Here is an 11,752-nt window from a genome sequence, read left to right on the forward strand (position 1 = left end):
CCGTCTCTGCCCCGGTTGCGGTTCTGACACACACGTGCCCTGCGCCCAGGAGTCAGGTCTGGGGCGCGTCCTGCAGATGGAGGGGCCGGGGAGTGGGCTCCAGACCCAGGGGCCCCGGGGGGTGGGCTGCAGACGGAGGGGCCGGGGAGGGGGCTGCAGACAGCGGGGCCGGGGCGCGTCCTGCAGACGGAGGGGCTGGGGCGCGGGCTGCAGATGGGGGGGGCGGGGAGTGGGCTGCAGACCCAGGGCCCGGGGCGCATCCTGCAGACCCAGGGCCCGGGGAGGGGGCTGCAGACCCAGGGGCCCCGTGGAGCGGGCTGCAGACAGGGGGGCCGGGGAGGGGGCAGGAGACGGAGGGGCCGGGGGCGCATCCTGCAGACGGAGGGGCCGGGGAGCGGGCTGCAGATAGGGGGGCTGGGGAGGGGGCTGCAGACCCAGGGGCCCCGGGGAGCGGGCTGCAGATAGGGAGGCCGGGGCATGGGCTGCAGGGTCTCTGTGCGGCTGGGCTGTCTCACCGTCGAGCGGCTCTGCTGCCATCTGGTGGCTACTGCAGGCGTGTCACTGTAACCAGGCTGGGTGAGAGCAGGGGCGTGCACAGGAATTAAAATGTGGCTGCTTTTGGAGGGGCACAAAAGTGGGGGGCCAAGGCCCCCCCCTTCTGCCCAAGACCCCGACCCTGGCCAAGCCAGAAGCTGGAGCAGGCCGGGAGCTGCGGACCCTCCACCTGCCCAGGGAATAACTGTGTCACTATGCAGTTTGGACTCTCAAGGGCAAGGTTTTCTAGGCATAAGCAAGAGACCCCCAGTGTTTTGCCGGAGTTACCCCGAAGGGACACACAGAGTTTGCTTATTATAGAAACTCCTATTGCCTTTTGTGTGTTTGCGTTTCCCCGCTTTAACCTTGTAAATAACTCGTTTCCTTTTCCTAGTTAATAAATCCTAATTAATCCTGGTTAATTCACCCTAGTTAATAAATCTTCCGATTGTTTACTATGGGATTGGCTACAAGCGCTGTCTGTAGGGGAGCTCTACGGTGCAGCTGACCTGGGGAAGTGACTGGCCCTTTGGGCTGGGGAGTGACCTGAGTGTTGCTGTGATTTTTGGTGTAAGAGGCACCTCTCGCAAAGGCAGGTGTGCGTAGGCGGCAAGAGAGACGGGTGCCCCGGGGAGTGTCTGACCCCATGGTCAGGCTGTTACCGCGCCTGAGGATTTCACACGGCTGGTGGATCTAAGTACAGAACTCACAGCCTGTGTGCACTTTGTGCCCTGCCCCGAGGGTGGCACTGTGCTCTGCCCCCCGCAGGACAGCTTGGCCTGTGCATTGCTGTGTGTTACTGCAGAGCCGGCCCTGCGCAAGCAGCCAGTGCTCTGTGCAGCAACTTGGGCGCGGGGGCCCTACGAGGGGCTCAGACAATCTGAACAAAGCGGCAGCTGTGCCCCTTGGGGTGCTGCCATCCTCCCAGCCCTCCCTGCCCTCTCGCCTTGCTGCACGTAGCTCTGAGTGTTGTGCCTGGTCCTGCCCCGGCAGCTAGCCGGGTGCTGCGGGCACCGCTCGGGCGGGCACCGCTCGGGCAGCCATCACAGCGCCCCAGGAGTGCAGGCCACGGGCAGGATGGGGCGGGAGCCTGGGAAGGACGGAGGGGTCAGAGTCGGCAGTCAGCTGAACAGGAGTCCTGGGCCATGCTGAGGCACACGGGGCCAGTGCGATCCGGGATGTGTGCGCAGGAGCAGGGTGGGATTGGTACCTCTGCGCATTCATGCATCCAGCACAGCTGCGAGCTGGGGAACGGTTGGCTCGGCGGTAGCCAGCGGGAATGGATCTGGGGGTTCTAGTGGCTCACAAATGGAATATGACCCAACGTGATGTAGCTGTGAACATGGTTCCTGTCGTTCTGGGGCGTATTAACGGGAGTGTCGTGTGTATGACATGGGAGGTCGTTGTCCTGCTCTGCTCAGCACGGGTGAGGCCCCAGCTGGAGTCCTGGGTCCAGTTCTGGGCACTGCGCTTCAGGAAAGATGTGCACAAACTGGAGAGAGGCCAGAGGAGAGCGACAAAATGATGGAAGGTTGGAAAACCGGACTCTGAGGGAAGGTGAAAAGAGGGGGCGTTTAGTCTGGAGAACAGAGGGCTGAGGACAGCCTGCGGATACCCTAAGGCTGTTACACCGAGGGCGGGGGTCAGTTGTTCTCCATGTGCACGGGAGGCTCGGTGAGCAAAGAGACTGAGGTTCCATCTTAGGACACCCTTAGGACACCCTGTCTAGCTCCAAGGGTAGAGAGGAAAGGGAGGGGAGCACAGTGGTCAGGCCCTGGCCTTGGCCTGGGAGACCAGGGCTTGATTCCCTGCTCCACCAGACTCCCTGTGTGACCTGGGGCAAGTCACTTGGTTCCTCTGTGACTCAGTTCCCCATTGGTGCCATGGGGATACCAGCCCTGCCCAGCCACTTGGGGTGGGGCTGGGCTGATGTGCGGGTGTAGCCAGGGAGGCACAGGGGTGTAGCTGGGCCCGTGGGAGGCCGTAGCCAGCGGTGGTGCGGGGGTGTCGTGCCCGTGGGAAGCTGTAGCCAGCGGGTGCGTAGCCAGGCCCGTGGGAGGCCGTAGCCAGCGGCGGCGCGGGGACAGAGACGTGGAAAACTCGGAGATCTGCTGGTGAAAAGCGCTGGGTAGAAAGGGGAGTTGTTACTGATAAGCACCCAGCCGGGGCTGGGGGTTTCTGAGAACGGGTTGGACAAGCCCCTGTCAGGGAGGGTCTCGGTAACGGTCGGCCCTGCCTGAGCGCAGGGGGCTGGACTTGGTGAGCTCTCGAGGTCCCTTCCAGCGTGTGATCCCGTGGCTGGGGAGAGCCGTGCTGGAGCGCTGTCGGGGCTGGGCCCACATTTCAAAGGGGTGCTGAATAAGGGGAGAGGGTGCAGAGCAGAGCCCCAGAAAGGATCTGAGGGCTGGAGCCTGGCGGGGAGAGGCACTCAGCCCCCGGAGGGGAGACTCGGTTAGCATGTGGGTACCGTCCTGTGGACACCAGCCGGGGGGTCAGGTAGCTGAGAGAGTCCGGACAGGACCGATGGCAGGACGTTAAAACCCAGCTAACTCAGGGACGTGTTGGGCCCAAACCCGTGGAGCGGTGGGGTCTCCATACTTGGCTGTCTCCAGAGCCAGGCGGGTACCTGCTGGAAGATGCTTGGCCAGTCCGGGCTAAGTGGGTGAGATTCCCTCCCCTGTGCGGTGCAGGAGCTCAGACGAGACGACTGAAGGGTCCCTGCGGGCCCTGAACTCTGGGTGTCTGGGGGAGAGGACGGCCAAGGCAGGACTCTGCAGCACTCCTGCCCCTGATTCCTCCAGGCTGCGGTCCCTGACTCACGCCCACCCCGGCTCGCCTGCCCTCACATCTCGAGCACCCACGGCTCCTCACAGTACCGCAGAGCCCAGCCCAGGGATCCTAGCCATGGGTGCTGGGGGCGCCATTGCACTCTACTGTTTAAATGGGGGTTCATGCCCCCCACTTGTGAGAACCCCCCTTGGCCTCTGACTGGAGCAGAGCACTTCCCTTGGCCAGCTGGATGGGCTTGGCCCCCCCCACGTTCGCAGTCCCTGGTGTGCCCCTGGGCCCAGGCAGCCGGAGAGCAAGTGTCAAGGAGGCCCGGCGTGTGGGGAGGGAAAACCCAGCTGTTCCGATTGCCCTGCCGGTCGCCGTGCTGCCAGCTCTGCCGGGATTCCTGTGGGCGGGAGTGCCAGCTCTGCACCCTGCTCCTCCCTGGGTTCAGGGCAGGCTGGCCTGTGGCTCTAGGGAGGAGCCGCTGTGGCAGCGGGGGAGCTGTGCTGGTGCTGAGGGGAGGGACGGGGGCGGGCGCGGTCTCTGGCCTCCTGCCCTCTGCTCCCTTGGCAGCGGCTGGGGTGGGTGCGGGGCCGTGGCCCCTGGCTAGGGGAGGTCTGTGTGTGCAGGGCCTGGCTCCCGTTCCAGGGCAGGATCCAGCCCCGGAGTTTGTGGCGCGCCGGCCGGCCGGGGGCCAGGTCTGGGCTTGCAGGCACAGTGTGAGCGGAGGAGCTGAGCGAAGGTGCACGGAGCCGGAGCGCTGGGGCGGCTGACAGTCTGCGCTGCCCCGGCCGGGCTGGGGCGCGTCTGGGGCATGGGGCAGGGAGAGCCCAGCAGTTGACCATGGCTGAGGGCTGGCCGTGGAGCTCCCGGCCCGGGGCTGCGTGCCCCCGCAGGGCCGTGAGCATGTGCGAGTCGCTGGACCTGCGGGGCGACCCGGCGGTGCAGGCTGCCCTCACGGCCGCCCAGCAGCAGAAGAGACGGCCCAAGAGCCTGTGCTCGGTGGGCAACGGGCTAGGCCCTGGCGCCCTGCTGCTCCCAGCGCCCCCCGCCAGAGCCCGCAGCGGCTTGCTGGACTTCTTCAGGCTGCGGCCTCCCCGCCGGCGGGAGGAGGGGGGCCTGGCTCATGGGGCAGATGGGGCGCAGCGCCTGCGCCCAGCCAGCATGACCTGCCTGCCCTCGGGGCGGCAGCCGCCCGCTGCCGAGGCCTCGGGCTTCCTGCGGGGCAGCTCCCTGTGGGGCAGCGGGCGTTGGAACATCTTCCGGGGCAGTGGCCGCAGCAGCCCCGGCCCCAGGAGGAACTTCAGCTCCCTGCGCAAGAGCTTCAGCTTCCGCCTGCGGCGCGGCCAGGAGCTGCGGCGCTCGGAGTCGGGGGGGCTGCTGCGCCCGCCGCGCCTCCGCACCAAGAGCGAGGGCGACGCCAGCTCCCTGCACACCTGCCCCAGCAAGCGGGACCTGCTGTACCCGGAGTTCGGGCGAGCCGGCGGGAAGCCGTGCTCAGGCTCCGGCCAGGCCGGCGGCCTCTGGAAACTCCTCACCGGCCGCTTCCGCAGGCGGGACCGGGGCAGCGCTGCTCCCCAGGAGTCCCCCCGAGGCGCCGAGCCCCTCCTTGTGGCCGTGGGGGGCAGCCCGCTGCGAGCATTGGGTAAGTGCTGCCCGCCTCCGGTGCCGTGGGGAGGAGCCTAGGCTGCTGGGGAGGGGCAGGTGGGCTGGGCAGCTGGGGAGAGACGCCCTGGGCCGGGGGGCAGCGAGAGCCTGCCCCAGTGAGAGTGTGGGGCTCGGGGGTGGTGAGAGCCGTCCCCAGTGACAGCCCCGGCCTGTGGGACTGTGGGAGGGGTGGTGAGAGCGTCCCCAGTGACAGCCCCGGCCTGTGGGACTGTGGGAGGGGTGGTGAGAGCCGTCCCAGTGAGGGCCCCAGGCCATGGTCACAGTTGCTGGGGGGTGACCCATTTGGGCCCTTCTCTGCACTGGGGCTGAAATGCTGGTTCCTGTAGCCCTGGTCTCATTGCCTGGCTCTGGCGCTGCCATAATGCGGATGGGTGAGAGCGGGGGAGGGGTGTTGTGTGTGTGTGTGTGTGTGTGTGTGTGTGCGGGGGGGGGGGGGGGGCTGGGCTGGATCCCACCTCCCAAGGGGAGTCTGCGGTGCTGTCGTCACAGGTGCTGAACGAACAGCGGCTCGTTTGGTCCCCTGGGTGCTCTCCAGGGAGAGGTGCCCCACCACCCCGAGTGGTTCAGCAGGAGCGGGCAGGGCCATGTAGCTGTGGTGAGAACGGGGGGCGAAGGGCATGGAGCACAAGGCCACAGGGAGGTTCTCTGGCTCGCGCGCCGGTTGGAGGGCTCTAGCAGGTCTGGCCACACGCGCTGAATGAGGTTCCTGGGCAGTGCGCGGGCTGGGGCTGGGCCTGACACACCCAGCCTGTCTCAGAGCTTCCTTCCCCGGGCAGCGCAGGAACCGCTCTGGGCATCTCCCTGACAGGGTCTGCACTGGCCCCCTCTCCCTGGCGGCGGCTGGCTCACCCCCAGGCCCCCGCTGGGCAGACCTGTGGCAGGGCAGTGCCGTGGGCATGGGCGGACGAGGCCGTTCTCACGGCCTGCTTTTCCCTGGCCTGTTCTACACGAGTCAGACTGGACAGTCACAGGGGTCCCTTCTGGCCCGGGAATCTGACACTCCCCCTCGTCGCCTGTGGGGCCCTGGCAATGAACGACCACAAGGTCTGTGTGGACAGAAGCAGGTGCTGTCACTCGCCGTCTGTCCCACAGCTCGCGCCGCCTTGGGCCTGCTCCTTCCTCAGAGCCTAGGGCTCCTCTGGCCTGCTGGAGCCATGGCACGGAGCAGCCCCGGTGCTGAACCCGCCCAAGGCGGCTCTGACCTGGGTCTGGGCGAGAGGCTGGCAGTGACCTGCAGCCTCGCGTGTGCCCAGCCCGGAGTGGGGGTGGGAGGGGCGCCCTGGCTGGGGTGGCGCTGGGCTAGCCGGAGGACAGGGGCTGCAGGGTGGCGCATGCTGGCAGGTGGGCAGAGGCGGGGGGTCGAGCTGCTCTCACAGATGGGTCCCCAGTGGGTCAGGGCACCACGTTCGCCAGGTGCCTGCTCGGACCCAGGACTCCTCTGGTTTCCGTCCTGCTCTCGGCTCAGAGCTGCTCTCTCCTGTTGGCGACTGACTGGGACCAGCCAGGGGGCCTCGGGCCATTTCTACTCCCTATGCTCTGGGCAACCCTGGAGCCAGCTCTGGGCCTGGGAAGCGTCACAAGAGGGAGCGGGCTAGAGCTGCCGAGCTGGGTGAGCAGCGAAGGGATGGCAGCATGGGCTGGGTCAGGCAGTCACTGGGGCTCGTATCCTGGGGGGCCCTGGTGCTGACGCCATCATCCTCTGTGCTTCTTTCACCTCCCAGGGGAGGGGCTGGCTGGGCTCTGTCGGCACAGACGAGCCCCAGTTGCCTGATGGGGCAGGTCTCCGGGCTCCCTGGGGCTGCCTCCTGGCATGTCCCCTGGCTGGAGCTGGTGGGTGCAGAGCTCAGTGCTGCTGGGCTCCGAGGCAGGAGGTTCCCAGGCTGCAGCGAGGCAGCGCTCATGGCTCAGGAATGTGGGTGCGTCCCAAACAGAGGAGGGTTTGGCCCCTTCCCTTGCAGCGGGGGACCTGTTACTACTTGCCAGCCGCCCCATGCAGGAGCTGCCTCCCAAGCACGGCTGCGGCTTGGACCAGAGCGTGTGACTGGGGAGCCGTCTGCAGCACCGAGGAACAGAGGATGAAGGAGGGAGCCCGTCTCGCTCTCTGTTAATGAGATCACCCCTTTGTTGGTAACGGTGTCGGCACAAAGACTTAGACGTCTGTAAGGCACTTGTGTTGGTCCCACGTGACATCTGGATTAAACATAGAACGATATAAAATTAACCTGGCACGCGTTCGATGGATTAAAAACTGGCTCTCAGAATGTAGCTGGGAATCATCCTGCAGCGGGTCTGTTTCTAGGGGGTCCCTCCACTGTTGAGCGTTTTTATCAGTGACCTGGAAGAAAACATAAACTCCCCACTGAGGGTTTGCAGGTGACTCACAGACTGGGGTGGGGGGGTAAGGAAGAGGACAGGGCACTGGCAGAGTGATCGGGAGCACTTGCTAAACCAGGCACTAGTATCAATATGCGTTTGAATACAGGCAATGTCAAGTCATACCTCTAGGAATAACGGCTGTGGGCCATACGTGCAGGATGGGGGACCCTATCCTGGGAATCGGACTCTGACAAGGACTTGGGGATGTTGGGGGTAGATAATCAGCTGAACATGAGCTTCCGGTGCGATGCTGTAGCTAGGGGCTAATGCAGTCCTGGGGACTCTGGGAGAGGAGAGGTGATTTTACCTCTGCCTGGCACTGGTGCGACCGCTGCTGGAATCCTGGGTCAGCACTCCCAGAAGGCTGTTGATAAATTGCAGCGGGTTCAGAGAAGAGGTCCGGGGGATGGTGATAGTGCCAGACTCACGGAGTCCAGTCTGTTTCGCTAACGAAGGGAAGGTGATCACAGTCGGTAAGTACCGACGTGGAGACCCGACAGGGCTGTTCAGTCGGTCAGACAGAGAGCTGGGCCCTGCGTGCTGGGAGGATGAATAGACTCCTGGTTGTGAGGCCGGAAGGTTTAGGCTGAGCTCCTGTGCAGGCCATAGGACTCCCCAGGATAATTCCGGTTGGAACTAGAGCTTAGCTTTACAAGGCATCCAGTCTTGATTTAAACAGTGCCAGTAACGGAGAAACCACCACAACCCTTGGTTAGCTGTGCAAAGCTGCCTGCTGTGTCTCGCACGTGAGCACCCACCTCAGGGCAGGGTGGCAAGGAGCCGCGCACAAACCCACCCTGGCCATGAGTTCTGTGCTTCGCAAGTGTGAACTCCTCAGGGACTGCAGCAGCCTGGCCGTGGAGTCACCGACAGTCGCCTTGGTATCCAGTCTGCCTCAGCGCCCAGCAGAGCCTGCCTGTGATAGATGGACGGGTCCCCGCAAGAGTCAGGTTACAGCCGGGTTAGTCTGTGTCAGTAAAAACAACGAGGACCTGGTGGGACCTTAGAGACGGGCATCTGATGAAGTGGGCTCTAGCCCACGAAAGCTTGTGCCCAAATAAATGTGTTAGTCTCTAAGGTGCCACCAGGACTCCTCGTTGTTTTTAGCACTATTCAGGTCGAAAGGGCCAGGTCAGTTGTGCCTTAGCTCTTACATCAAAAAGACAAGGCAATCCTGTAAAAAACTAGTGACAGACATGTTAACGAGGAAAAGGAAACGAGTTATTTACGAGGTTAAAGCAGGTGAACGAACACACACACACACACACACGAGTTTCAGTCTTAAGTTTCAAAAAGTAATAGAAGCGTCTAGAATCAGCAAGCCGTGTGTGACCTTTAGGGCTAGCCCAGGCTGAGCACGGGGGATCCCTTGTTTGTGCCTGGAATCCCCCCCCCCCCGCCCCGCCCCCATGCAGCACAGAGATCCAGGGGTTTTTATTCCCCTCCTCCTGTGTGCTCTGAGCTGCAAACTCAGCTGACTGGAGGAGTCCCCTTGCACGACTCGTCCTCGTGGGAATGGGGGGGGGGGGGGGGCAAAACAACAAACGTCTTTTGTCCTCCCACAATTGTGGGTCTGCTGTCGATGGCCGTTTCCTGTTGGGCAGGACGTAACGCCTCTGCTGGAGAGCAGCGCTGCGCGCTAGGTTAACGTCTCCTGTCTGGTGACGTACACTGACACGGAGGCTCACAATACAACCGCTCAGATAACACCTCACGACACGGGGTACGGCCGTTCTAAGGGAGGTTAATGCCGGTCGCAGTTTACAAGCATTCCATACAGTCTGACCACTAGCCACGTTCTGTGCTTCTGTTCTAACAATGCTAACACCCAGGTGAGCCAGCTGGAGCCCGGCTAGGTATCTGTCAGTGCTCAGTGAGACACAGGGTCCTTGGCAGGAGCTTGCACCTGGTTTGGCAGGAGCTGGCACCTGGTCTGCCAGCGTCACAAGTTGTTCCACTGGTTCATTATCCTCACTGTCCAAAGATGTACACGTTCTTTCCAGTCTGAATTCGGCTAGATTCAGCTTCCAGCCGCTGGATCGGGTCAGACCTCCCTCTGCTAGACGGAACAGCCCATTGTCAGGTGTTTGTTCCGCATGTCGGTAGCTGTAAACTGCGATCAGATCACCCAGAACCTGCTCTTTGTTCAGCTAGAGAGTGAGCTCTTCGAGCCTGTCATAAGGCAGGTTTTCCAATCCTTCTCTAAACCCCCTGCAATGTATCCACATCCTTCTTGCACTGCGGACAGCAGAACTAGACACCATATCCCAGCAGCATCGCACCTCTCTGCTCCTCCTCGAGATTCCCGCTCTTACCTCCTAGGATGGCATTAGCCCTTTTGGCCACAGTGTAGCACGGGGGGTACTCTTGTTTAGCTGATTATCTGCCATGACCCCCAAGTCCCGATTCCCAGGCTAGAGTCCCCCATCCTGTAAGCATGGCCATCATTCTTTGTTCCTGGTTGTATTATTTTACACGGGCCAGATTGAAATGCATATTGTTTAGTTGCTCCCAGTTTACCAAGTGATCCAGATCAGGCTTTGGTCTGTATCCTGTCTTCTTCATCATTTACCGCTTCTCTAATCTTTGCTTACAAACTTGGGTCAGTGATGACAAACATGTTAAACAACAGGGCCAAGAACCGATCCCTGTGGAACCCCACTAGAAATACTACCACTCGATGATGATTCCCTGTTCACGGTTACATTTTGAGACCTGGTGGGTGAGGTGATATCTTTTATTGGACCAACTTCTGCTGGTGAGAGAGACGAGCTTTCAAGGTTACCCAGAGCTCTCCTTCAGGTCTGTGTAGCTCGAAAGCTCGTCTCTCTCCCCAACAGAAGTTGGTCCAATAAACGATATCACCTCACCCCCCAGTCTCTCCAATATCCTGAGACCAACTCAGCTACAACAACACTACATGTGACATTTGGAGACTTGTCAGTCAGTCAATGCTATTTTTATCGGTCAAACTGGTAATCTCAGTAAAAGAAGATAACTGGTTAGTTTGACAGGCTCCATTTTTCATAAACTGGTGTTGATTGACATTAATTACATTACCCTCCTTTAATCCTTTATTGATTGAGTCCCAGGTCAGCCACTCCATTATTTTGCCCAGGATCAGGGCAGACTGATAGATTTACGATTACCTGGGTCATCCCATTTACCCTTTTTAAATATTGGCACATCAGTAGCTTTCTTGTAATCCTCTGGAACTTCCCCAATGTTCCAAGACTTACTGAAAATCAACATTAATGGTCCAGCGAGCCCCTCAGCCAGCTCTTTTAAAACTCTTGGGTGCAAGTTATCTGGACCTATTGATTTAAAAATTATTAACTTTAGTAGCTGCTGTTTAACCTCCTCCTGTAGCATCCTCCTGATGTCATCGTCGTCATTGCCGTGCTATGATTACATCCTCTGTTTTGCCCCAAATACAGAACAGAAATACGTATTGAACACTTCAGCCTTTTCTGCATTATTGATAATTCTACCATTTCCATCTACAGTAGTAATGGACCATTGTTAGGGTTCTTTTTGTTTGTAATATACTGAAAAAACACCACCTTCTGGCCAGAGATTCCTCCTTGTATCCTTTTTCTTCCCTTATCACTTTCTACAAGTCCGATCTTCTGATTTGTATTCATTAATATACGCTTCCCCTTGCTTCCATTTGTTATCTGTTGTTTTTTTATTTTTTGTTGCCTTTTGCTTCCCTTCTGAACTGAGTTGTCATTTTAGCTAGTGCAGCCTTCCCTTTTGATTGTGGACTTGTGGCTTTTGGGGCATGTAGCAAAATGTTCTTAAATAAATAATTCCAAATGGTCATTTATATTTTCAGTTTGAATTCTTCCTCCGAGGTGAGGTGGCTGATAATTGTTTTCAGCTTTGTGAAATTGGCCTTCTGAAAGCCCCAAGTATATAGATTGATATATACTGATAGATCTACAATTACCTGGGTTGTCCCATGTATATTACTGATCTGGACTTTAGTTTGTTTGCACATAACGAACTTGATTAAGAACCACTCACTTTTAGTTCTGTGACCGGCTCCTCGCTTCTGTCAGGATAGGTGCAATATAGAACCCCCCGATGCTAGATCTCCCCCTTTTAGAGTCGGACCTTCGGGAAGCTTGGCTGTGTGAAATAGAAGGATTTGCTGGGACGAGAGTGCTTTCCACAGCTAATGGGAAGTGGCTGGGAGAAGAGGAAGATTTTTCATCTTACTCATGTACAGTAAGATGAAAAAAGCCGGGCTCCCCCCAACACCCTGGTGTCCTGCTGCCCCTCCCCGTGGTGCCGGGGAGCCGGGCTCCCCCCAACGCCCTGGTGTCCTGCTGCCCCTCCCCGTGGTGCCGGGGAGCCGGGCTCCCCCCAATGCTCTGGTGTCCTGCTGCCTCTCCCC

The 11,752-nt window shown here is 60.0% G+C and overlaps 1 protein-coding gene across 2 annotated transcripts in view; it reads left to right on the forward strand.

Moving 5' to 3' along the window:
- Positions 1-3,977: 3,977 nt before the first annotated feature.
- LOC112120581 (arf-GAP with GTPase, ANK repeat and PH domain-containing protein 3) overlaps positions 3,978-11,752 on the forward strand; it is a 79,601-nt gene continuing 71,826 nt past the window's right edge. For both annotated transcript variants that reach the window (XM_026657726.2, XM_026657727.1), the window contains exon 1: positions 3,978-4,951. In XM_026657726.2, the coding sequence (XP_026513511.1) occupies positions 4,150-4,951 (802 nt within the window). In that variant the 5' untranslated portion in view covers positions 3,978-4,149. The remainder of the gene's footprint in view (positions 4,952-11,752) is intronic.

Source organism: Terrapene carolina, unplaced genomic scaffold (genome assembly GCF_002925995.2).
Source record: "Terrapene carolina triunguis isolate 2854851 unplaced genomic scaffold, T_m_triunguis-2.0 Scaffold278, whole genome shotgun sequence".
Taxonomy (NCBI): domain Eukaryota; kingdom Metazoa; phylum Chordata; order Testudines; family Emydidae; genus Terrapene; species Terrapene triunguis.